A 27,897-nucleotide genomic window follows, 5' to 3' on the forward strand; every position below is an offset into this window, starting at 1 on the left:
TCGTGGACCGAGGGGCTTTTTTTCCTGTGCAGTACTGTTCTTTGTTTCCTGTTAAATGATGGTGGTAATGGGCTGAAGTGTGCTACAGATCCAGAGTAGGTCGAGACAACAAAACTGGAATAATCTAACAGAGTATTTTGAAATAAATTTAGGCCTGTGAAGACTTGGATGAGGTATCGGATATGAAGCATAATATTTTCACGGTGTTTATAGGCCGATGTTCAGATTCTATGTTGTACCATCAATACAAGTCTGTGTAAAATGTACGCGGTGACAGCTATTCGGACTGCAGCTCAAAAATAAATGTTAAGGTGCAATGAAGCACGTTTTACTTTGGCTAAGCAGTCATAAATTATTGATTTGACGAATGGGTTGAATGTACGTTGGAAGTTTAATTCACTATTGTTTGTTGTCCAACAGAATATTTGAGGTTACGGCTACCCGACGGTGGATGTCCATGTGTGGAACGAGTGGCGGTGCATTATGCGGGAGCTCAGGGTTCAGTTTGCGGTGATTCTTGGGATATGGTTGATGCTGATGTGGTTTGCAAGCAACCAGATTGTGGGGATGTTTAGAAAACAAATCTGACTGGTGATTGAGGACAAATCTCAGGACAAATTTGGTTGGATGAAGTGAACTGTTCAGGAAACGAATCTTTTTTCTAGTAATGTCCCTCTGCACCTTGGGGTGAACACGACTCTGCTCACAAAAAGGATGTGATAGCTATGTATTCAGCCAGTGATCCGCTTATTGTTTGATGTGTAGTGTGTGAAATACTCCTTAGGAAATCGAAAAAAAATTCTGTCAAAGTCTGCTCCTTCGCTGTTTCAACGAACGGCCATTCTATTGATTTCTGCCGCATTTGTATTTCTTGTATTATCAGACTGACGCCCCTTTGATATGTCTCTGCACTGTGCTAGCAAAATCCATATTTGAACGTACTCTTTTCCAATCTGAACTGCATTTATTTGACATTATTATGTTTATCACTCCTAGTTTTGAAGTTCTATTTCGGATCATTCTCACTTGGATTCCTAAGGTACAAATAAATCAAACAGTTCTGAAATCGATATGAATATGCAAGAAAAATTCTCTAGTGATTTCTCCACGATTTCCATATTACAATAGTATTTTATGCAAAAGTGAAAAATGACATTGAATGATATTTAACAGGTATCATTACTTCCATATATAACTAACAGTCAAATGACTCCCAATCGTCATTTTATCAAAAGAATGGGCAATATATTTCATAACTTTCTCATGCACATGTCATTTTTCAAGAGGCCGGTAGGGAGCTAATAACTCCCCTGCTCCTGGTCTTCTCGAATTGTTACTTTCGCTCAGAAGTCCAGCAATGTTTGCAAGGTCAGTTCACTGAGCTTTAAAAATGCTCGGGTATAATGTAAATAATAATTTGTGCATTTTGGATCTTCGTATATTTGCATAATATTTGCGTATACAATCAGCAATTCACCCATGCCCAAAGGTAAGAGTGAGCGGAAGATGCTGCAAATCTAAAATAAATTTAGATAAAGCTGGAAGCAATCGACAGATCACGCAGTCTGTGGAAAAGAACAGACTTGACGTTTCAGATTTAAAAGAAACATCGTCAGAACGATCAGATCTTCCACAGGATAAGATAGCTGTTTCTCTTTCAATAGATGCTGCATGACCCGTCAAACAGTTCCTGAAAATTCTATTCTTGTTTCACACAAACAGGCTCTTCTGACACAAGCATGGTTGATATTATATTAGAAAAAAAAACAGAAAGGCTGATATTCTTCGCTGGTGTATAGCTGAGGCTTGATTGCCTCATAAACTCAGCCAACTCTATAACGCACATCAACATCCATAATCGGAAATACATTCTCTTTTTTGATTTGGTGAAGATTCCTCGTGGAAGACATATAGATGTCAATAGCGCAGTGTCATATTTTTCACGAGAACAGCTACCGTAAGGATTTTTGTTTTCATTTATGCTGTTTCTTTAAGTAGTATTCATCGCGCCCATGCAGTCAGTACTGTCTTTGGCCATGCACCGGGACGGTCACGCAATCCATGTGTCAGTTACATTTCTTCGAAAGAGTGCATAGATTCGCGGAGATGTGACAGTTATGATGCACAGTAACGATCCCCACCGTGAAACACAGAAACCGCTACTTACAATGCACTGAAGCAGTATATTCAACGTTTGCATTGAGTTTCTCTTATCGTTGCCACTTCGTTTTATGTGAGTCAACTCACTCAATCTGCATTGCCATGTCATGCATTATCATTATGATTTTAAAGACTATAATATCGCTCAACGCTCCCAACACAAAACGTTATATTGAACAAATGCCGCATGAATCCGAGTTGCTATTTCTGCACTTTCTTCAAATGATTCAATTTGCTTTATCAATATTTATCTCTAATTAGCCAAAAAGTACCTGTTGGTTTCAAATGTTTGTGAAGGACGCTTTAAAAAAACACGACCAGTCATTTCCTTTCTCTCTCGGCAGAAGTCAAGATGCCAGAGGGATCCGCCAGTTTAAAGGACTGCTTTCGAGAATCCGGTAATACGCCTAGGTATTCTTCAGGTAGATTAGATTTCCTGTTCACTAACCCATCTTTCTGACCCGTATTGCCTTTTTTGTTCACTGGAAGTAAACAGATGATTCTCTTCGAAAGAACCCGTGAAAACAATTCGCCTTGTTGGAGATAACACCGAATGCCCAGGGACGGTGAAAATATTGTTCAATAACAGCTGAACCTGCCCATTCTCTAACAAACTTTGCCACCGGCCGATGAGTTTCCAGTGCTTGTTTGTACCAAACTGCTTAAAAGAGATTGAAGGTATTACGCAGGGCTCGCATGTTGTTCGGACCCACAGTTCAGGTTTGCTTTTCGTTTGCTATCAAATTTTCACGGCATAACTGCCATATTTCTTTATTGCCCGCTTTAATAGTTGGAGTTCTGACCAGTTACGAAGAACAATTTGCTCACTGTGTCCAGGGAACTCAAGCATTAAATTGGCAAAATCAGAGCGACGCATTCATTTTCAGAGGTGTTATCCTTTAGGGATATTGCTGAAAAAATACCGATTCTCACTTGTTTCACACTGGAAAGAAACAACTTTTATTCTTCTTTTATGTCTATGCACGGGCTCCCATTAATAATTGACTTCATGCATTATAGACAAGTCTTCTTAGCTGTCTATACCATGCATGGAGTCACCGTCTAGTTTTTGGTGTTTTTATTAGTTATAGCCTTTAAAAAATCGATTTATTAAGTGGGTGAGTTTTCACGACAGCCAAGGTAAACAAGTTAAAATTTATTGTAACGCAGGCGAAGGTAGTTTTGTTCTGTGATCCAGTTTCCAACGTATTCAATGCACGAACAGTTCATTTTGTTGCGTTCCATAGCATGTTCCATTTGATCCATCAATTAAACCGGATGTGAAAATTGAGATAGGGTGAGTCATGTGAAAACTGCAATCAGAAAATCCGCCAGCAACGTTCTTTAGTTTTCATTGTGCATTGATTTTACTTCTGCCCTACTCTGTCATTCCCACTGGACACCAGTTTCTCCAAGTAAGGATATCACATAAGGCAAACATTATATAAGGGAATTGGATGAGAGAATGATATATACCGAAAGTATAGCAATGTATTCGGAATATTGTTAAATAACATCTTATCTGCTCCGTGCTTTATATCAAGGCTCAAGATGCCTGAGAAGTAAATAATATAAGGGTTAGCTGGATGAGTTAAAGGCGTAGCTGAAATGAAAGCTCTACTTCAACTGGAACATCACTACGGTAGACTGTTATACAGCAACCTGTTTCTATGTTCGAATCTAAAACACTATGAATCCTCAGCTTCCGCATTTGTTTACAGCTAAAATCAATGTTATTCACCTCAAGACCGTGTGCTGAGAGTAACGACGATAATTGATAGTATTTTGCTGATGTCCGTGAAAGTACCATCTGGGATCTTTGGAAACTTTCCAAACAAGATGAATTGCATCAATGACATTTATGCATTGACCAACAGTGAAAACCCTTTTCACTGAAATGAACGTGTTAATGTAGCATGCACGAATGTTGCAAACGCATACATCTCTCGTCAACCTAATACTAGCCTATCAACTGAAGCCCCATGGAATGCAGTCTTGGGCGTCAAAGGACACAGGCAACTCCATGCCCACCTTTATTGTGACGATGTCTATATTCATTTTGACATTTCTACAAATTTGCAGATACCAGCGCTGAGAAACATAGACAGGCCAATTCAGGATTTTGCTTTTAGTACAAACTGATGGTAAGAAAAATCTTTTCATTTTTTAGTTCAGCGACTCGCCTGATAATGTGCAAGGAGCATAAGACTATCCAGTTTCATTCCGGACAGATAAGTCAGGCACGGAGCTCAGTACTTCAGAGAATCAAGAAGAATATAAAATTTATGGGGATACCGTTAAACTGGAAAAAAAAGAAACAATGTGAGAGGGTGATCAAAGAAAATTACATTTTTACGCGTACATGTGGAGCAGATTGAAACATGAGGAACATGTCCGAATGATAAAGTATCTGCATATAATATCGACTTTGTTTGTTAGTTTACAACCGAATCCATTTCAGCAGAGTTGAATATATGAAGTGGTGATGGAATGATATGTAATTGATAGAGATCGGGATGCTGGCACTGCTGCAAGCGAAGAAAAGTGTGAAATTGTGAATGGGATAAATAGAATGAAACACAGAGCATTAAATACTTTAATATATTTTAAAGTAAGTATATCAACAGGCTGAGATGCAGTACATCAAGTCAGTGAGAACAGATACAGGAATAAGTTGCAAAGACACTGACGTCAGTTCCCCTTCTTCCCCGTATGGGAATGTTGTACCATAACATTGGCTTACTGCTAACACTGGACAATAATTTCAAGAGGAAGGTAAAAAATATAATGATTACTGGCGAGTTGCTTTAACTTAAGTTAAGAATGTTTTTATTTTCATGCAGGAAAAGAAAGTGAACATTTACTCAATTCAGAATAGAGTCAGTTAATACCTTTCGATAGATACAGTACAATGGAATAAATAATAGAGAACGGACAGATAGGTGAGGTGCATTTCTACATATACATTGAGGAAACAAAAGGAACGTTGTTAAGATAGATAGGAAGCACGGGGGTTGACCTTCTTGATCAAAAGCAACGACCTGAAACGGTAAATTATTCTGAAATGCATACAACATTAATACGGCCAAAATGCGATCGCTAGTGACAGTTTTGGTCACCGTATTATTTGAAAAATGGGAAAGCAATAGGAGATCATGGAGAGATTTATGAGGATAGTACCAACATGTTACAATCACAGATTTGTACAAATATTCCATTATTTGCGATTGTTTTATTTGGAACGGAGGAAAATTATGGTAAATGTAATTTAGGACTTTAATTAGTTTAATTATTTCGGCACAACATCGTGGGAGATCTTCCTATGCTGCACTGTTCGACGTCTCTTTGAAAAGACTTCAAATACCAGGGTTTTACATGTGAATAATAGGGAAGATAAATATATTTTTAAGTGATCGCAGAAGGATAAGAGGGGAGTCAGGACGTTTTCACCCAGAACGTGACATGGGTCTGTAATTCACTGTTTGAAATTATACTGGGAGCATATCGTTGAACTTACCCAAAAAGTAAGTAAATGTTCTCTTCAAAGTTCCTAATATGCGGGGATATGGACCTGCTGCCGATGTTGGCTACAGCTGGCCTTCTCTTTTTCACCACAACAGGCACGAAGGGCCATATATCATTCTTATGCATTGTTTTATGAATCCTCGTACTTCTCCTAGGTCTGTGATTGCGGTGACTGTAATTTCCACAGCTCCAGTAACTTCAACAGTGAACATGATGCACATTACCTCAATGCAAATATTGATGGAAACATTTGGAATGAATATTATGATCCCTGGTAAACATGCATTTCAGTGGGCTTTGTCCTTAATTCATATCTCAACATGGATCTTTACTTTTGCTCCCAGGTAAATTGAACATGCAATTCAGAGTACGCTTTCCCAAAGCGCACCGCTGATGAGCGTAAATATTTCCTTTGGCATCAGGAGAAATAGTCAATTTTATTTATTTTCCAGCAGCGTAACAATGCTAATTGCGCATTCCTTCGTAATATAAACAAACATGATTTAGGCTTTCGTCATTCTCGCCAATGCTTAATTTATTGCTTTGATTTTCTCAACATATTTTATAAAAAATCTGTTTCATGTATTCAAACAGCAACATTAGAACAGGATTTAATGAATTCTGTTATATGTCTTTTTTGTATAAATCGTGGAATCCGAGAAAATAGGAAATCTCCGTTTATGTATTCCTAGTTATATTCCATAACCAACCTGAAGTCGTATCAATTCAACGTTTCTCATCTGTATCACGTTAAAATTTCTACTTATACCATTGAGTCGTTGAGACATATACTACAGAAGCAGGCCCTTCAGCCCAGAATTCCATGCTAACCATGCTGAGATTTTCTACATGTTGATGCAAACCTATGCTAACTTCTTCAGAACCTTTTTTTTTTGCAGGGTAAAAACATAATGTTCTTTACCGCAATCAGATCTCTCTTCTGCCTTTTCTGATCCAAGGAGAGCAAACTCAGACTGCCAGTTATTCATTATAGTTAAAGATCTCCATCACAGGCAAAAACCTCTTAAATTTCCTCTATCCTCCATCCAGAGCAATTGAGTTTTTCCTTTAGTATGGCGAAGAGTGCAGGGCACAGTACGCCAACGGTGGCCGAAAAATATTTTGTAAAACATATGGTATATACTCGCTGCTTTAAAATTATTTGAATCCGTATTGGAAGCAAATGACCTGAAAGCCACTTGGGCTTCTTGTGCTGCCACCGTCATGGATTCTGCGACATGTACATCAAATTACTATTCCACAAAATTGCATAAAGATCGTCATTCACAGTTCCTCATTGGAGTAACAGCTCAACCTGAATTACGCCACACTTGTCAAGATAAAATTTCATCGGAAACTGCTCTGCCGATTTTCAACTCAGCTACATCATGCTATAGCGGATAGCAGCCTGCCTCACGATCATCAGAACATAGAACAGTGCAGCATAGGAAGAGGTCCCAGGATGTTGTGCCGAAATAATTAAACTAATTAAAGTCCTAACTAAACTAACCTCTTCTAACTAAACATTATTTGTACCTCTGTATTCTCTGCACATTCATGTGCAAATCTAAGAGCCTTTTAAAGACCTGTATCGTATTAGCCTCCACGACCACGCCTGCCAAAGAATTCCAGAGACTCACCACTCTCTGTGTAAAAAAAAACTTGCCCCTCACACCTCCTTTGAACTAATCTCCCCACCTTAATGCATGCCCTCGAGTATTAACCATTTTGACCCTGGGACATCCATACTGGATGACAACTCTATCTGTGCCTCTCCGAATCTTACAAACTTCTATCATCCTCCGCCGCGCAACGAAGACAATGCAAGGTTTTCCTGCCTCTCCATATAGCACATGGCCTCTCGTCTAGACATCGCGATGGTAAATTTCTGCACCATGCCAAATGCTCCCACATACTTCCTATGATGGGACGAATAGAATTGAATGCAATAATCCTGACGCGGCCTAACCAAAGATTATTAAAACTGAAACGTAACTTCCTAACTCGTTCATTCAATGCCTCGATTAATAAAGGCAAACATACTATACGCTTATCCACCTGCGCAGCCACTTTCAGGGAACGGTGAACTTGGACCACAAGATACCTCTGTGCATGAACTTTGTTAGTGGCCTGGCTATTAACGCTGTCCAGTCCCTTTACAGATGATCTCCCAAAGTGAAGGACCTCAATTTTGGCCGGGTTAAACTCCATCTGCCATTTATACACCCAGATCTGTAACTGATCCAGATTTTGCTGTATCCTATGGAAATTTTCTACACTATCCACAACGTCACCAACGTTTTCTAAATCTGCGAATTTACTAATTCACCCATCCACGTGTTCATCAATGTCATATATTACAAACATCAGAGGTTCCATTACGCATCGCTGTGGTACGCCACTAGTCACAGACCTCCAACCATAATCATCAGATCGACCACTACCCTCTGTCTTCTATGGCCAGGCCAATTTTGAATCCGAACGCTCAAGTCACTGTGGATTCCATGCATCTTAATCTTCTGGATGAGCATGCCATGAGGGACCTTGTCAAACAGCTTACTAAAATCCGTGCAGACAACAGCACAGCTCCACCTTGATCAATCATCTTCGTCAACTCCTCAAAACACTCAATAAATTTAGCAACATATGACTTGGCCCTCACAAAGCCATGCTGCCTGTCCCTAATTAGACTTTATGTTTCCAAATGATCATAAATACTATCCCTGTGGGTAATCTCCAATATATTCCCTACTACTGACGTGAGATGCTCATCACCCATTTCCATGCTCTCTCTGTCTGACTACCACAGCTTATCACATGCAAGGTTACCAATGCATATAGCAAGTATATAACAAAGTATAGTCCCAGGACCTGTCGATGTGGGGCACACTGCTCAGAGGTTTCCAATCTCCAAACCAACACTCCACCTTCAAAAACTCGTAATACCAAGCTTGAATTATATTTGCCGATATGCGCTTGATCCTACGGGTTTACTGGCTTTGAGAAGTCTCCAATGTATGTTATTTTTAGAAGCCTTTCTGTAGTTCGTGAACATTACCTTAACCACATCTCCCCCGTCAATAGATGAGGTAACCTTTCAGAAAATTCATTGTAACTGTTCAATCTGGACGGCTCTGTAACAAAGCCTTACACAAGACCTTAAAACAATCCTGCCTGTCAAAGGGCAGGTTAATTCTGTCTTCTACAATCTTCTTCCACTATGTCCTTACTACTGCTGTTAGATTCTATGGTGTGCATTTACCTATTTTGTCCTTGGTGTTCATCTTGAGCAATTATACCAAATTTCGCTGGTGACTTCGCAGACAAGCAGTAACTGATTCGCATCTGGCTCTCGCAGTATAAGTTCTCCAGAGGTTCGGTGGAGGTCATGGAGTCAGAAGATATGAGCAAAGCCTGTCCATATCTTGAGTCCACATCGATCACCAAGAAAGAATTAACGCTAAATCCTACTGGACCTGTCTTTCCGTCAATCCCCATCAACCACAAACCAAATCAAGCACCAGCATGATGCTATCCTAGTGTCCATTGATACCCCCCAATTGACCTAGCAACTTGTATATCTTTGGTTTATGTGACCAAAATGGAGCAGCAGAAGGAAAGCAATGGAATAGCAATGTGGAATGGGTCAAATCCACGTAGACAGCGCCGGAGATCAGGATTGGTCTCAAATTCGGTGAAGCTTTGTGGAAGTAGAATTTACTCTTTGTGGCGCTGATCTTCCACTGATCTAATTCCTTCTCCTGAACTTTGAAGGCAGCACAAACTTGTGCTTCTGCTTGGAGTGACCTGTGTCTACATCCCTCATTGTAATGGCACCATCCACAACTATGTTACTTTACCTCCACCAACTTGTCCGGCTTCCGCTGCCACAGTGCCAGTTTTCTTATCCTCTACTTAATCCCACATTTGTCAAGAAGGTTTGAATTAAATTCTTATTTATTGTTAAAGTGCTTGTTCTGAGTTTTCAGCAACATTATTTCTGGAATATTGGTGGTCCCAACCCCTATCCCTATAAACATCATTATATTAAAATTTAAATCTAAAGGGTTTGGCTCCTCCTCGAGCAAATGTTACAGGTAGCTTTCTCCCTCCTAGACTGACGACTGCAGCAGGGAGTCCAACTCCTCTTGATGGTGCTAAAGTTACACGAACACACCTATTTACAGATGATTGAGTGTCCCCGCACAATGTGTTCGCAGAATCCCACGTTTTCCAGCAGTAACATGCCTTGTGTCCTCCCGTTATTTATATATTTGATTAATTAGTTGTCATTGCATCACGTTTACCTGATGACAATGAGTTTAATTGTTAGTATTTATTTAAGTATACGTTGGCTGGAAATCTAGGCCAGGTCATTACCATTATCTTGCCTACCTTACGTTCCATATCATGTCGTTGCTTTGATTTGTTGATGTTTTAAATCCGTGGGTGGTCATGCTTGGTTCTGAACTGGCAAAGGAAATGACGGTGCAGGACTGTTCCTAAAATACGTCTCCCGTCTCCAAATCATGACATCAAACTAAGCTGCCAGTTCCTTTCATAGACCGCTGCTTGCCAATCACGAATCTGCACGGAATAAGCTTCACTGAAAACAAGATGAAACCAAACAGCAGTCAATCATAGATTTATTAAATTTCCGTATTTTTTTCAGTTCCGTATTGAATACTGCTGTGTGTCGTGATGTGAGCTGGGAATGTGGTGGTCGTTAAATGCGCTATCAGTCCTTTCCTGCCAGTTTGATCTAACTTTCCGTTCAGCGCTATGTGAGTGCATGTTTGACACTGCTCAGTTGTAAAATATGAAGTATTGAAATTATGAATTAGATGTATTAAATTGCATCTTGATGATTTGACATTCCATGCGGGAACCTCCGAAATGTCTTTCTTCCAACATGTCTTGCGCCTACCATCATTGGCAGAACTCTTTGCCACATGTCATCTATTTCCTGCACTTCTGCTTTCATTCTTTCTCTTCCCAGACAGTGAAAGTACAGTGTTCCCGTCTACTTACTTTGCAAACCACCAACCTCCATATTGAAGGAATCATCATTCTGAAATACCCTAGCCTGATTTGTTTTTCTGAGCAAAGAACCCTCATCTGAAAGTTTAACTGTTGCTCCTTCCACATCTGCTGTCTGACCTGCTCAGTTTGTTCCAGCATTTTTGTTTTTTTTTTCCTGTTTTTATTGGAGTCAGCAGGTACTACGAAGAGCAAAGCATATTTTCGGTGGATGTTTCGTGAAGAGAAATTGCAAATAATTCAAAAGCAATTCAAAACAATGCAGATAATTAATATACGAAAGAAAACTTGAAAATGCCAGTCGGGACGTCAACCATTATCAATGGAAGAGAAGCAAAGGCACCGTTTCAGGTTAGCGACACTTCATGAGAAATTGAAAATTCAGAAAACCTACTAGTTTTAGTTTGCAAAGAGCCGAAGAACTGGAGAGAACAATGGGAATGTCTGTGATCCGTTGCAACACACAATTCTCAGGGCAAGAATTACTTACAGTAAGAAGAACAGAAGAAGAGACAAGTCAGGACGAAAATCAATGAATTCGAAATGAAATGCAGAAAAGTTTGTTGAGAAATAAGGAACTTTCCTGAAATTATTAAACAATATTATATTCAGATAAATGCAATGTGTCCGATCGGAAGATAAGGTGTTGTTGCTCCTTCTACCTTTGAGCCTCGGCAGAGAAATACAGGTGGCCGAAGGCACGGAGGTCAGATTTGGATTGGTCTGGGAAGCTAAAAAACCTTTTGCGGTTTCTATTGAGTGTTCTCTAAGGACTGTTTCGCTGCCTGAGTTGTGGGAAAGGAAGAGTTAAGGAACGAGATTTCGCATATTTGGTCTCACACTGATTTGTATTTTGCTCCAACTCTGCCCATGGTAAGTTAGAGGAAGAGCACTAATCTTCCATCAAGACATGACACAATTTTCGAAATTTGTTTTAACAATTTTAACAAAAGCACCTTCTTGCAGGTCTCTGCATATTTGGTTGTACCGTTCAGTTTCCGTTTGCGTCCACTTATTTTTATTTCCTATGTCAAAATGTCGCTTCTTGAAATAATTGTTAATCTGACAGCTTTGGTCTGTATCCGATCACTGACATGCCCTTTGTTCACTCCACTTCTTCTCTGCTCTACAAATTAAAAGAGGCCTATTCACTCGCTTTCCGGTCATAATTTTCTGTCCTGAACCGAATATGTTATTCCTCTTTGTCTCCCTTTGGATGCCGTTTAACGATCCGTGTTTCCAACATTTGCTATCTTAATTTGGGATAGACGTGAAGCTTGTCGGTATTTCTGACCACTTCACGGGCAGATGCGTTTCAATAATATTCGATTGCTCAAGGGTGGAGTGGAAAGTTTCTTCAACAACAGTGTTTGGATACTCCTCCACTGCAGCTCAGTTTCGTCTGTTCTCTTGGTTAACTTTTGTTTCCAGCACCTTTTAAACTCATGAGAACTTTTCTCGGACAAATGCTCACAAAAAAGCGCGGGGAACGCTCAGTCCACCTGTTCATGGAATTCGAGAAATAATAGCAGACAGTAGGAGGTCATTTGTGCCACCATGTTAGTCATGTTTAATAACAAGCCAGGGATCCAGTTCCTGGTCCCATTGCTAAAATGGTTTGCATTTATAAATCGCATTTTCTGGCATGCAGGCACATTGCTTAAATCTGTGAATTCTGTTCACACTCCACCTTCTTCAGGAGCAATGCAGCTCCAGTTTGGTAATTTTGCAGACCTGTAGCCAGAGGCTAACTAAGTGCATACATGGGTTAATACTCACGGAAATTAAAGCCTTTCTTATGAAGCAGTGAGAAAATTGAGTCTGAATTCACTTTAATTTACGAGATTTTGAATTAGTTAAGCTCTGCAGGATATATAGTGTCCTATCATTCAAGGAGCCAATGGACGGTATTATCACGGGAATTTTCCACATTAATAGAATATAAATCCTCATCTTGCGCACCTACTTCGACAAATAATACCGTTATTAATATAAGAAATCGGAGTATTAGGCCATCTGAACGTCGAACCTGCTCCGCCATTCAATAAGGTCAAGACTTACCTGACCGTGGACTCAGATCCACCTACCTGCCTTTTCCCTATAATACATAATTCCCCTACTATACAAAAAAATCTATTGAATTGTGTCTTAAATATATTCAATGAGGTAGTTACTACTGCTTCCCTGGGCAGAAAATTCCACAGAGTCACTTCTCTGGCAGAAACAGTTTCTCCTCATCACCGTCCTAAATATATTTCCCCGAATCTTGTGGCTCTATCCCCCAGTTCTAGTATCACCTACCAGTGGAAACAACATTCCTGCCTCTATCTTATCTGTCCCTTTCATTATTGTATATGTTGCTATGATCCCCTCTCATTATTCTGCATTCCAGCGAGTATAGTCCTAGGCGAATCACTCTCTTCTCATAGGCTAACAACCTCATCTCCGAATCATCTGATGAACGCCATCTGCACAGCCTCCAAAGCCAGTATATACTTCTTCAAGTAAGGAGTCCCAAACTGCAAGCAGTACTCCAGGGACGGCCTCAGAACCCTGTACAGTTGCAGCACAGCCTCCCTGTTCCTAAATTCAATCCCTCTAGTAATGAAGGCCGACATTCTATTTGCATTCTTGATAACCTGTTGCAACAGCAATCTAACCTTTTGTGTCGCATACACAAGCACCTCAGATCTCTAATCTTTCACCATTTAAATAGTAATCTGTTTTTCCACTTTCCCTACAAAGTGGATGATACCGCATTTATAAACATTGTACTACATCTGCCAGACGCTTGCCAATTCACTTAACCTATCTATATCTCTCTGCAGACTTTCTACATCCTCTGCCGAATTTGCTTTTTACTCAGTTTAGTGTCATCACCAAACTTAGCTACGCTACACTCGGTCCCCTCTTGCAAATCGTTCATGATTATCATGAATAGTTGCGGGCCCAGCACTGACCCCTGTGGCACCCTATTTACCACTGATTATCAACTAGAGAAACAGCCATTTATCCAAACTCTCTGCCTTCTATTGGTTAACCAACCAATCCTCTATCCATGCTAATATCTTACGCCAATTCCATGCATCCTTATCTTATGGAAAAATCTCTCATGCGGCACCTCATCAAACGTCTTCTGGAAATGCAAGCACACAACATGCAGCTATTCCCCTACATCCACTGCGCTCATTGTATCCCCCAAGAACGCCAGTGTGTTTGTCAAAGACAACCTGCCCTTCCTGAATCCTTTCTGTGTCTGCCTGATGGGACCACTGCTCTCCAGATGTCTCGCTATTTCTTGCATAATGATAGCTTCAAACATTTCCTGACTACAGATGTTCGGCTAACTGGCCTACAGTTACCTGCCTTTTGCTTGCATTGTTTTGAAAACAGCGGCGTGACATTCGCTGTCTTCCAATCCACCGGGACTTGTCTAGCCTCCACAGAACTTCGGTAAATTGTCACAATTGCGCCTGCTATAACTACGCCATTGCTTTTAGTAACCTGGGATGCATCCCATCAGGACCAGGGGACTTGTTTACCTTTAGGCTTACTAGTTTTCTCGTCACTAACTCTTTAGTGACAGCGATAGTATGAAAGAACTCTCCTCCCATCGCATCCATAACATCTCTCTTTCGCATGTTAGATGATCCTCCACTGTGAAGACCGACACAAAACAGTCGTTCAAGATCTCGGCTATTTCGACATTACCCAATATTAATTGGCCCTTCTCGTCTTCTAATAGACCTACTTCACTTTTGCCAGCCTCTTCTACTTTCTATAATTATAAACGCTTTTACCATCCGCTTTCATATTTGTACTCGTTTCCCTTCATAATGTTCCTTAATTGCTGGCTCAGTCGTCCTTTGTTGATTTTTAAAGTTTTCCCAATCTTCCAGTTTCCCATTATTCTTGGCGATTTTGTATGGATGAGCTCTTAGCTTGATGCCTTCTTTAATTTCCTTAGTGATGCAAGGCCGAGTCTCCCCGCTTACTGTCCTTGCTTTCAATGGAATATACTTTGTTGATAACTATGAAAAATCTCTTTGAAAGTCTTCCACTGTTCCTCATTTGTCCCATCATGTCTCCCACGTTTAAGCATGATACATTGGTTTAGATCGAACTGTTGTACCCTCCATTTGAACGAGAATGTCAATCATACTGTGGTCATTCTTTCCAAGAGGATCCATAACTACAAGATAGTTAATTTTACCTGCCTCATTGCACAGGACCAGATCGAAGATAGTATTTTCCCCCTGTAGGTTCACTAATATGATTTTCAAGAACGCTATCATGGATGAATTCCATGAAGTCCTCCTTAAGACTGCCTCGACTGACTCAATTCGCCCGATCTATGTGGAAGTTACAGTCCCCCATAACAACTGATTCCATTCTTATATGCATCAAATATGTCCTGATTTGTTGCCTGTGCCAATCTAATTTAATAATTCGGTAGCCCACAGACAACCCCCATTAGTGTGTTCATTTTCGCCCTTACTATTCCCAATCTCTACACAGATGGACTCATCATTATGATCCCTACATCTTCCTTCGTCTCATTCTTAATGAAACCATTTGAGGAACTGACTTGGAATCACCTAGTCTCTTGGAGGGTTGGTAAAATTTAAAAATCAGTGAATTGCATCGGGGGGATAAGTGATGCGATCCCGATAAACACTTCGAAAACCGAATCATAACACTTCGGTGAGGAAATCAACATTTACTTTCCACATCAACTTAATATTCAATTTTAAATCAATGAGATTATATAAATACGAGATTATGTACAGAACCAAATCTTGCATGTGTATTGTTATTTCGAAATAGATTGTTATTAATTGGTGATGTTTGGTCTTTTGGAAATGAAAAGATAATGTACTGACAAATAAAGTCTATAATATTCAGAACGTACTGCTTGTAGATGTTGAATAACTTACTTCAATGTTGTTAGTCTCAAATGGCAGTCTGTTTCTTCGTTCTGAATACCAATTCAGTGACTCATTTCTTGTGCGAGCCCAGTCATACTATCAGCAGAATGCAATAGGAAAAATAAGATGAACCTGTGGTGTCCAGAAATGGGTAGGTTCAATCTCATTGGTGAATGCGATTCACGCCTTCCATTTAAGAACAAAATCTACGGATGTTTGGAGCAAAGAATCATTGCTATAAAAAAACTGTTGTCAGAAGTTCACTCCCAGTTTGGTAGATGTCTTTGAAGAGTTTGAAAGGACAACTCCATATCTGCGAACCATGTTCAGTTACCCTTCGGATTTCATCGCAGTTACCGGTCTCTCAAGTGATGCTGCGGTCGTTGGTGACGCTGGCTTTTATGCAGTTTTGGAGCTGTGAGGTGTTGACCATTTGAACTATTCGGCTACGTTTTGATGGATTGGTTATTTTTAAAATACATATTGATAATATTGTGGATTATTTACTCAACACTGAAAGGGTATGGAATGTCCCCGTTTATTGTTTCTCCAAAGTCAATATTAGGATGATAATGCATAAGTACGTCGAGGCGGTGAAAATCGTTTTCGGCAGGCGGATCTTACTCTAAGAGTATTTAAAGCCTATTCGATTCAAAGTGCTCATTTAGAAGTGGTGTATATGGTCGTCACAGAGTCAAAATCAGAGTAGGGTGTTTCAAAATGAGGTTATATTATTTTAAGTTTTTTTGGAGGGGGTGTGCAGAAAATAATCTCTGCAGCGTGAATTTAACATGCACATTTAATTTGTGTGTACTTTGGTTTGGATGAGTTTATTTATCATTTCCGTTCTATTTGGATAAACAAAGAGACATATGTTGAATTCATTATATTTCCAATTAAATTTCCTTTCGAACAGGATTTGAGTTGAAGTTTTCCTTAAAAATAGTGCATTTCTAACTTTTGCGACCGAAGCTCTTGTAAGTTTAAATCCGATACTTATCAATAAAAACACTGTCTGCCTCCTGTTTGATACAATTAAATAAACGATTAAAAGGTATTCAGTTTTATAACATTGGAAAGGTGTCAGAACAATTGCCTACTCTAAATCATCCCGATGCACAATCAGCATGGCATCAAGGAAGATTGATTATGGAATTAGTATCATGCACCGTCTTCAGAAATAAATATATATTGAAATCTGATAAGAAGCTGTGCAATTTGATTTGTTAAGAATTATGCTTTAAAGTCAATTAGTTTTTTTATTTCATATTTTATGTGCACGAAGACATGCAAATAATTCCATTTATATGTAATCATATATCATGTTCAGTGGTTACAGACAAAGAACTTAATGGGGTATTTGAACGTGTCACTTAATTTAATTCTGTGTCTTCTTTTTAAAATTTACTGGGAAGATCAAAGTAGAACATACTGACATTGTGTTCAATCCCATTTCAAACACTCCATGTTTTTAGCACAAAGTGAGCTGGTGTGATGTGATATACTGGGATTTTTTTTCCCAATTATTACATTTATAAACATAAAACCTGCTTATAGAAGAGATCATTAGCGAAACACTGAGTCCCTTCAGTTCGAGTACATGCTGTCAAAGATGCCTACAGATGTTTATCTGCGTTTCATGAGATATTGGAACTGAGGAGATAACCCTTGTCCAGGCTTCATATCTCAGCTTGTCTTCATTGTTGACTCCCTTTATTTCTTCGCCATTCACGGTATATTACTTCATGGTAATTTACCTTGGGTTTTCTGTTAGGGGAGCATGCAGAAATAGCAGGTTTATTGGAAAGATGTAAAATAACCTTTAACTTGTATTTCTGACATTAAAAGCAGACTAAAACTGAACATATAGTCAGAAATGTTGCACAGTGCCTGCGGAAGCTGAGAACGAAACACAAAAACCAGAGCGTTTTTGGGGTGGGCGTATATTTATTCAATTGGAATTATACTATCCAAATTCTTCAATACTGGATTTGTAAACTTAAATATTTCACATAATTAGTGATATTTGTTTTTATGCTCGTCAAAGTCAGAAGTAGAATTAATTCTTCATTATCGTCAGCATTTCCGTAATGGCTGCACGGGATATTTGCTGTCTTATTAACAAATTGCTTCACTGTCTAACCTATCGATGACCTTCATAAAGTATCTAATTAACATTAATGTATTTGATCAGATCGTATCTGACAGAGTTAAAGGCTTGTAAATTTAGAAGTAAATTGGGGAGCTACTTTTTTCTCACAAGGTTGATGGTGGGAAATTGATTGCATGGTGCATGCAGGCACTGTCTACAAATTTATGAAGCATTTAGAGGAGCAATTGAAACATCATGGCAGAGACTACTCCACGATGAGTTTTTGAAATTGGGATTTGTCTAGATTGATACTTAATATCCTGCACATTCCTTGTTAACCAAAGAATTCTGCTTCCTTGATGTTTGCACCTTTCTCTTTGGAGAAGAAATTGCGCACAATCAACGTCGGTGCATTTTTGATCATGTTCCTGTCGTTCTTATCAACACAGAGAACTTCTGCATTAAATAATTAATTGGATAAATAATACGAACCTAATTAAAGAGCGAGGCATCGTTGAAATGGAGAGAACCTGAACACGAGGGTATACGTTCAGCTTGTGTGGAGTATCAGTAAAATGTACACCTGCTGCTGATTGAAGCTGCACATTCGTGACATTGATATTGAACATTGACTTCGGCTTTTACCCACCAAATGATGTCGTGAAATAGATTAGTTAACATAACATATTCAGTCATCGTTCAGCTTATAGAATGTATCGATATTGTCGCTTATATTATGCAAACAAATTACATTTCCATCAACAGTTGTAATTGAACGCTTACTTTTGTGATAATTGAAAAATGAGGATGTCCCCTTCTCCCACGTTAAAATACGATCAATTTGTATAAAATTGAATTATGATTTTAGAAGTCCTGGATGTATAAAAGCATACGATATGTTTTTAAAGACTGCATTCGCATCCTCTACACTGTTTTTGTTTTGTAGAAGGGAATTAGGTATTAGAGCATTGTTCGAAAATGTCCTTCATTCTTTCAACGCCATTGAAATTCTCAAGCAGAATTTCATTTCTGCAACCTGTACTTTTGGAAATATTCGATAGGCCAGGCAGAATCTATGTACAGAATACCCAGGCTAGCAAGTTAGATGGAACTTTTCCACTGCCTTCTACATATTGTTACTTTTTAAAGGCATCGGTTTTATATTGGGAGTGAATTCCTCGTCCCCTCCAAATCCCCACTACTGGGGGTGAGGTGACAAGTCACGGTTTTACTAACAAATTGCATTTTGCTCATAAGTTCTTTAATATTTGCTTATCACGGTGTTTCATTAGTCGGGAACTCGGTTGAGATTCTCAATGTGTGTTTTGTTTTCATTAATCATGAACGTAATCCAGGCGATATTCGGGTGAAACTCTCGGCCTCCTTTCCAAAACCTCCACATTTTCCTGTAATGCGACGACTGAAACTGCACACAATACTCCAAATGTGCAGTAACCAAATCTTTCCACGGCCACAGCATGACTTGCCGACTTTTGTACTCAACAACTCGACCGATGAAGGCAAATATGCCGTACGCCTTACTTATCAACCTATCTCCTGGTGTTTTCACATTCAGCGAGTTGTGAACTTTCATCCCAAGGTCCCCCTGAGCAGAGTGGAATGATAATGTTTCTTACCCATGTTAAGGTGAAGCCCTTCTGATGTTATGTCGCGTCAAGGAATGGAGCTCATTTAATTCCAGTTTTGTTGTAGTTGTTATTGAAAATGTACGACGCATTTACTTAGATGGATACAGCCTGAGAGCTTGGATGCCTATGAAAGGGAAATAGAGAAAGGGAGTGCACAAAGAACACACAGATGAAGTCGTGGAGGTATGTGGGCAATTTAAGAGAGACTATTCACATATTGTCTCAGTGTGTTACGAAAATTAACTGGAAATTTGTGAGATATTCCCTATTATTGGAGCGCGATTGTACAGAAACTGTTTTGGATCGGCAGCAGCTCATGCCCTGTAGTGTACCAGGTACACGGAAAAAAGTACGAGCGGGTTAATTTACAACGCAGTTCAACAATCGAAAGTACTAACGAGTCCAGCTGCAGAGTCACCATCCGAAACATCGACTATTCCTTTGCCTCCTTAGATGTTTATAGACACATTGAATTCCTTCAGCAGTTTCATTTTCTAAAATACAGTTGATGATAAGAAATGACGTCAATGTTTCAATAATCTGTCACATAAAGATCCAGGGGAACTGGCGAATACACCAGCCCTCAGGATGCCTGGGTTCTGCTCATTGTGCCAGCTATAATAATATATATTATGCAACGCAACATTTCTGGATATTTCCGGAAGGCGACAACTTTATGTTGACACCCATGAACTTAACTCTGCTCAGGCTTCGCACAGCTGAACCCTCAACGAGGACTGTTGTGTGTTTTCCCGACTTCCTCTTCCTGAAGTCCTCGATCAATTCCTTGGTCTTGCTAATGCTGAGTGCGAGGTTGTTGTTGGGACACCACTCAGCCAGCTGATATATCTCACTCCTGTACGCTTCCTCATTGCCATCTGAGATAATACCAACATCAGTGGTGTCATCTGCAAATTTGTAAATGGCATTTGTGTTGGGCTTAGCCACAGCGTCATGAGAGTACAGAGAGTACAGCAGTGGGCTAAGCATGCATCCTTGAATTGTGCCTGTGTTGATTGTCAGCGAAGAGCAGGTGTTATCGCCGATCCATACTGACTGTGCTCTCCCGATGAGGAAGTCAAGGATCCAGTTGCAAAGGCAGATGCAGAGACTGAGGCTTAAACTATTGGTGCTTAATAATGAAGGAATAATGGTATTGAACGCCGAGGTGTTATCGATAAACTGCAGCCTGACGAATGTTTTGCTGTTGTCTAAGTAATCCAAAGTGGAGAACCAGTGAAAGCATAGGTTTTCAGGACCCCGACAACGTACACCATCAGGACCCAACCGCATTCTGAGGGTTCACCTTCTTGAAATATGTCTTACAGCTGCCTCAAGACTGAGATCACAGGGTCGCAGCATGCTGTGGGGATTCGCATAGGTGTTGTATTAATCTCCCTTTGAAAACATGCATAAAATATGTTGAGCTCATTGGAGAGTGAGGCCTCACTAAAATTTATGCTTTTAGGTTTCGCCCTGTAGGAACTAATGGCAGGCAAACCCAGCCGCAGCCCACTGCATATGAATGTGTCTCTAACTTAACATGGAATTGCCTTTTCTTTCTCTCCACGGCCTTTTGTACGTCGTACCTGGACTTCTTGTGTGATTCTCGAGTCTTACCGTTCTGAAGATCGCTGGATTTTGTTTTTGAATGAACTTGAAACAATGTTACTTACGGCAGTGTTTGTGGCTGCAGATTTCAGCTGTAGTCGTTGCAAACAAACTTGCGAGCTGCACAAACGGATCGCCCCTCCACGGCGCCAATTTTGTTTGATAAACAGGTGGAGTACACTGATATGGATGATAAACAAGAGGAGGACATTTTGTATAAATCCGCATCATGATCAGCACAACATTTTCGGCCGAACGGCCTGTCCAGTGCTATACTGTTCTATGTTCTTTGTTAATTTGCTTTCTCTCCTTAGTGAGACAGTAATCCATCTTTCTATTCCTCTTAACGAAGTGCATAACTTGTGCGGTTTGTTTTTTTTTCTCTGAGTATCCTCTTGACATTTTCACAGTTTACCTCGTTTCACGACCACTATCACCAACAAACTCTAAATCTCAACCTCTACTTTCAGGTAGCCTCGTGGATTGTCAGGGTGACCCATCAGGTAATATCGTTTTCTTTTATCTGTTATCGGTGTTGGGGACTTGGCAGCCACTGTCATTGAGGTGCCCAGATTCAAGGCAAGAAGTGGCTGATGTCACCAAACAGAGTGACAATCAGTGTCGAGCGGTTGTCGGGACAGGATAATCTTTTTAGTTCTGAGGTGGACACCGTGCCAAGAGCATGTCTTGCTCTTTCCCTGTTCGGCCTTCCGTTGGGGTTGTCATCCTCACCCTTTGGCCGCTGGGCTCTCATTGTCCGGCTGAGCAATTCTGATTGCTGTAGATCGCTGAATCATGTACCCGAGCATACCGTTCACTTTCTGCAGATTGACAATTTGCTTGTCGCCCAATCTGGCGTCTTCCGGACCACCGTAAATCAGAAGGTGATTGAAAACTCCCATTTGTCCCGACCTTTGTGAAGATGAGCAGATCCCTGACCCCTATTATTTAATATTTCATTGGAAGTTTGGTCATAGCCTGATAATTCCACAGGTCATCAAACAACCCATGTTGCATACGAAATGAGGGGCGGCAGAAGTCAGCGTTGCTGGCTTGTGGGTCCATTGTTACCGACAGGCGTCGGTTTTTTATGTTCTTTTGCAGTAATAGAGAAGATCAGACTGGTGAATGGGGGCAGTCTATGTGCTGGAAGACTGGAGATTCAAGACAACGGGCAGTGGGGAACTGTGACACATTTTGTCTGGCAAGGGGTAGACGCATTTCTGCTCTGTAAAGCACAGGGTTGCGGTCCTGCGCTGGTTACACCGGACGGGAATTACTTTGGGAATGGGTCGTTATCAACTATGCTTACGGCAAGCATTCCTGATGGCTTTTTCGGAACAGACCACTCTAATGCCGGAATTATCTGTGCAGGTAAAATACCGACCTTTTCTTCCTTCCCTTTCGTTGCTTCTACGGAAGTAAACCAATTTGCATGTCCGTCTGCCGAAATTCTGAAAATAGCTGCTGTGTCTATGGTTGATGTGAAATTGCGATCACTGCTTGTTTAACAAAATCCAGTTAGTGCGTTCATTCAGTACCTGATACTCGTTATACTGAGAATGTCCAGGCTAAAATAGGATCCTTGGAGAGATAAACAAAATTAACATTTCACGCCGTCGATGCTTCATCAGAAATGATGATGAAATTTTCATGAAAGGCAATTGAACATTCATATTAACCCTGCCACCTTGTCGCTCAAATGATGCTTCGTTATCGGTACCATGTTTCCATTGTTATTGGGATTTCGTTCACATTCGCTTTATCTGCCGTATTGTGCGTTTGTACACACTGCAGAATTGACCCTAAATCGTAGATGTTACTCTGAACAGCAGGAAACTCCAGAATACCATCCAACACTCCATTTTCAAGCTTACCAGATCTGTCAGCCATGTACATTGAACTCTGTAATTAGTCCAAAACGATCACTGTCGTGTATTATTGGCAATGAAGGGACGGGCAATTAATGTTAGCTGTAGAGATGAAACCCGGATGCCGAAGCTCACATTTAATTGCCCAATCATTGTAGTCTTTCCCAGTTGGATCCTCAACATATTGATGCAGGAAACAAACCGATCGTATATATTCTACGACATCCATATTATCACAACACATTTGATTTGCTTCGTCTCTGTGCTGTTTAATGTGAGAAGCTGTGAAGTCCTAATAAGAAACAAAATGCTGATTGTTATGCATAAAGGAAGAGATTTTGCTCATGAGTCAAGATAAAACGCATCTACGCTATCATATGCATGAATAAAAGAAATGGAAGGCAGGTGTTCTCGCAAATTGTCAAGAGGCATATAACGTATTGGTCCTCATTACAAGGGGGTAACCAAACAAGTACTGGACTATTTCCAGTTGTAGCGATGGAGATCTATGAAGAAATAAAGAAGGTTTAATTTACTGACAAACTACTTTAATACATACATACACCATTCTCCTGTCCTGCTAAATATTGCAACAACTGGGAAGTTGGTGAGTCAGGGAGGATTCAGAACGCTCACTGCGGCAGCATGGAAGAAGGCCACAGAGTAGCATTTCAAGAATACTTCATTCCTTTGACATTTTAGAACAGGATTTCAGAAAAAAAGACCAAAGCAATAGAAAAGCATGACTGTTACATTAAATAGCAAGATCCTACGAAACAATGGACAACAACTCAGAAATTTATATGTGGGCGATTATCGCGGAAATTTCTGGTCCGATTGCCTCAGAAATTTCGTCCACGATTGTTCGCAATAGTGATCCAGTACTTGATTTGTTTTCTTGTTTACTGCCTCTGGTGTCAATAAATTGTTGATACTGACAGACTGATGAATGAACATTACATTTCTTGAATGAATATTTTGGAATATTTTTCCTCGCAAGCAATCCCTGCACGGGAATGTACTGAGATAAAATATCAACACGAGTCTCCATATACTGAACACCCTGTGTCTATCCCACTTACTTTTCGTAGACCAACTTATAATTCCACGATGAATTTACTGAATTGCACAAATTATGATCTTCTCTTGACATTTCAAAATGCCGAAATAATTTACTTATGTTCATTGACATTTCGTCCTGAGGATTACACACTATTTTCTGAATTAAGTCTGGGAAGTAAGAAAGAGTTGATCGATCTTTAAAAATGATTTTCCTAAGTTGAACGACAATATGGTAAAACTGGTGATGTCCAAAAATTTCTTTTCCGTGGTTCACCCAATATTGCACCCTCCACACCCATGCCAGGAATCAGGCCGTTAAATGTGGCTAGTCTATCTTGAAACCTTGGATAATCATATTGTTTTTAAGACACATCAAATCGCTACTCTAGTAAAACTCATTTTATTATATGAAAACAGTATTTGTTTATTTTCATTAATGCACAGGACCTGAAAAACCCAAACTGGTGAACGGAAGCAGTCCTTGTGGGGGTAGGCTGGAGATTTACGAGAATGGAACCTGGAGGACAGTTTGCGGTCATGAGTCCTGGCCCATATCCACTGCTCACATTGTTTGTAAGGAACTAGGCTGTGGCACTGGAATCGCAATTTCGCTTTCGGCTCAATTCGGAAAAGGTTCAGCGCCAATTATTGGTCCGCCTGGGTGTGAACACGAGCGGAACCTTGAAGTCGTTTGTTCAGGTATAATCTCCAAAATGTACAAAACAAGCATATGACCTACTAAAAAGCACGGCCCCCTGTATGCGGATAGCAACAGATTGGAAACATCCACATACCCATGAAAGGACGCTTTTAAACAGCAGTTTGGATTAAAATTTTGCCACTTGTCTAGAAACTAACGGTACTTAAAACTAGACTTTTGTTTGAAACCCTTCTGTTTATGAATAGATTTCCCCACGAATAATCGTCATAAATTGCAGTTGACCCCAGGTGACATTTCAAGATCGACTTTGTTTACGAATTAAACTAGGTCACGAAAGCAGGAATAAGTAGGAGAATGATTAACTGAATTTAATGTCCGAAAATTGATTGTTCACACGTGTAAAAATAAATTTTAGAACCCAACTTATGTTGGCATTTGCTGTCGATCGGTATTTCACTGCCATGACAGAGTTTGTAGGCAAGTTGTTTCAAATGCTGATCACTGCAAGTGGATTTGAGTAAAGTTGTCGCTGAGTGTATTTAGGCTGGGCCCTTCCCTTCGTTCGAATTTTGTCCCGATTTATGTTTTCGATGTGTCCTCCATTCAGTTCTGATGTGATTGTTCTTATTTCTCCCCGATGCTCAAGAAAAGGAAGGATCAGTTGTGCATGCTAGACTGTTCCACCTTTTTTTTCTGATGTTCCGTTTGCATAATACATTCTCGCCGAATCTCCATATTCGTTTGCTTAATTTGTAGGACAATGTTCACATCCCGGATTTCAATATTGCCTAAAATCATTCCTCGGTAAGAGATTACTGAAACAAAATCACAATCCGCCGTGTCAGGAGGATAAATACATCATCTTGAAATTTTATGAGAATCCTTGAAGATAATCTATGACCTTTTATGTTAACTTATTTTACTGGCAAAAACAAAAACGCTAGTAAATTTTATTTCATCAAAACTTTGAACTTTAACAATATTTCCGCGGGTTAGTATCTTCTTCCTTTATCCGCTTATTGATGCAATTTTCCAAATAAACCCAGTTTACAAGATGGCAACCTACTTTCAAGAAGGTCTCAAGTGAATCTGAACTATACCAATTCCCAAATACACACTTTGCCCTCTCTCAAGATGGCAGTTGTACTGAAATACACATGTTATCTTTGCAAATTTTCTAACCATGGGTGCAAACGTTTGCTTTGGCATTGTAGTTTCCTTGCATTATGACGTGGAATGCCGTTTGTTTAACAAACGCATGTTATTCATGAATTTTAACATCGCGATATTTCGCTCTAACGAATCCCCCTTTACACCAGTTTTAGATTGTGTCGCATCTCTTAAATTATTCGATGTCTGTATCCTCCAGTAGTAATGAAAAAAATCTAAACTTCCCTTATTATCTCCCTTATGTGACGTTCGTGTCCACATTTCTAAATCCATTAGTATCGCTTTATGGTTATTGATTAATTTGAAGTGAATTTGACAGGTGGTTTTTATGTCAGAAAGAATGAAAATAGTGATCATTTCTGTTGGTTGGGCATTAGTAAACGCTGCAGTTAACTAACGGCAATTATCTGATGTGTGACAGTATACTGGAAACAGCCTTTTAACTTGAAAATGTCAAAATTTTCCTCTGTAATTAGCCACATAAATATTTTCAACATGGCCCAGTAAGGATTTATCTGGTGTAACAACGATTCTCGTGCCGACTTGTCAAATCTCTTTACTAAATGCAGAAATAAAAAAAATAATAATTGGGTTAACTAAGAAGGCGGGCATATTCTTTACGATTGAAAAGAATGAGCGGTGATCTGAAAGAAAGCTCAAAGAATAATTGTTGTGCGTGATATCGCATATGGAAGGATGTTGTTTTTTTTCCCACGATTTCTAGAAATGGGAGCTATAGTTTCAACGTAGGGATTTCACAACTCGGCTGTCGTATCAAAATAAACTTCTTTATTTCAAGCATTGTAAGTCTTCAAAATTCTTGACCCAAAGTTAAGTGCATGCTCAGCTGCTGCGTATGCCCATAAGAAATAAACATTTTTGCACCCGACAAACCAATATCATTAACATTCTAACAGATGTACGAAACAAGGGCGATTGACAGTTATCGATGTTGAATGCATTATTTAGATCTCACCTATTGCAAATAGATATCTGAGTTAAGCAATACAGCAAAGAAAGGGATAATTTAATTGCTATGATATAAAATCCATTATGTCCATGCTGTCTCCCAGCTGAGCAATCCCATTAATCGCATTACCTCTCTACATTTGCTTTTAACCAGTCAATAAAGTTTCTGCCAAATGCCCATCAGGTCAATTTTATTTTGATGTTCCATCAATGGAGCCCAATTTGCCGCTTATGCTTCACAGACTGCTTATGGCAGCCTGTGTACTCAATCTTTGGGAACAACGCAACCATAAACGGTGCATTGAAACGCAGGAGGTGAAGCTGAGCTGCATGCCAGCATGTGCATGGTCCAACTGTGCTTTTTTCAGCATCAATTAGTGAACAATAAAATGCGGTGATGTTTCAAAGGTCAGGGGTAAAACTGATATGTACAATTCCTAAGATCAAATACACCTTGAAAGCCAAAATATTTCGAAGCAAGCTTATCTCACTGGTCGATAAATAATTATATATCACTGGCCCTTACGAAAATGACATGGCAACCATGTATCTTTTGAATTACTAATCATTAATAAGATTTAAGTAAATATAATGTAATCATGATTATCCAGGCCACAAGAACCTGCGACTCGAAGGTGGGGAGATTCGGTGTTCCGGACGTGTCGAAATTCTGCAGGGAGGTACATGGGGAACACTCTGCGATGCCTACTTTGATTTAGAAGACGCCGCTGTTGCCTATGAACATCTTCAATGCGGGCCAGTAACAGAAATCAAAGGAGGAGCTCACTTTGGGAAAGGAACCGGCCCAATGTGGAAGCAGAAGTACCTGTGCCAGGGGAACGAATCCCGATTGTGGGATTGTCCTATTTCATCCTGGGAGAAGTTCAGCTGCACAGATGGAAGTGCCGTCAGTGTCATATGCTCAAGTAAGTCCTCCATGTCTGTTAAGCTGAAATGAAAAGTTAGTCATGGAGTCGTATAGCATGAAACAGTTTCCTCAGCTTATCATATCAACGGCATCTATCAAACATCTACCTCTACAAATCTCATTCCTGCTGTATGGTCTCCACCCGAAACGTCGAATGTGTATTTCGCTCCCTTGATGCTGTCTGACCTGCTGAGTTCCTCCAGCATTTGTGTGTGTTACTCCAGCTTCCAG

General features: G+C 39.9%; 1 protein-coding gene across 1 annotated transcript in view; it reads left to right on the forward strand.

Annotated features, from left to right (window-relative positions):
- Positions 1 to 27,897, forward strand: part of LOC127573786 (deleted in malignant brain tumors 1 protein-like) — a 125,440-nt gene that overhangs the window by 78,338 nt on the left and 19,205 nt on the right. Inside the window, exons 13-16 of the mRNA XM_052022291.1 lie at positions 421 to 561; positions 22,110 to 22,379; positions 24,383 to 24,637; positions 27,350 to 27,664. Coding sequence (XP_051878251.1) covers positions 421 to 561; positions 22,110 to 22,379; positions 24,383 to 24,637; positions 27,350 to 27,664 — 981 coding nt within the window. The remainder of the gene's footprint in view (positions 1 to 420; positions 562 to 22,109; positions 22,380 to 24,382; positions 24,638 to 27,349; positions 27,665 to 27,897) is intronic.

The sequence above is a fragment of the Pristis pectinata genome, chromosome 8 (genome assembly GCF_009764475.1).
Source record: "Pristis pectinata isolate sPriPec2 chromosome 8, sPriPec2.1.pri, whole genome shotgun sequence".
NCBI classification, from domain to species: Eukaryota; Metazoa; Chordata; class Chondrichthyes; order Rhinopristiformes; family Pristidae; genus Pristis; species Pristis pectinata.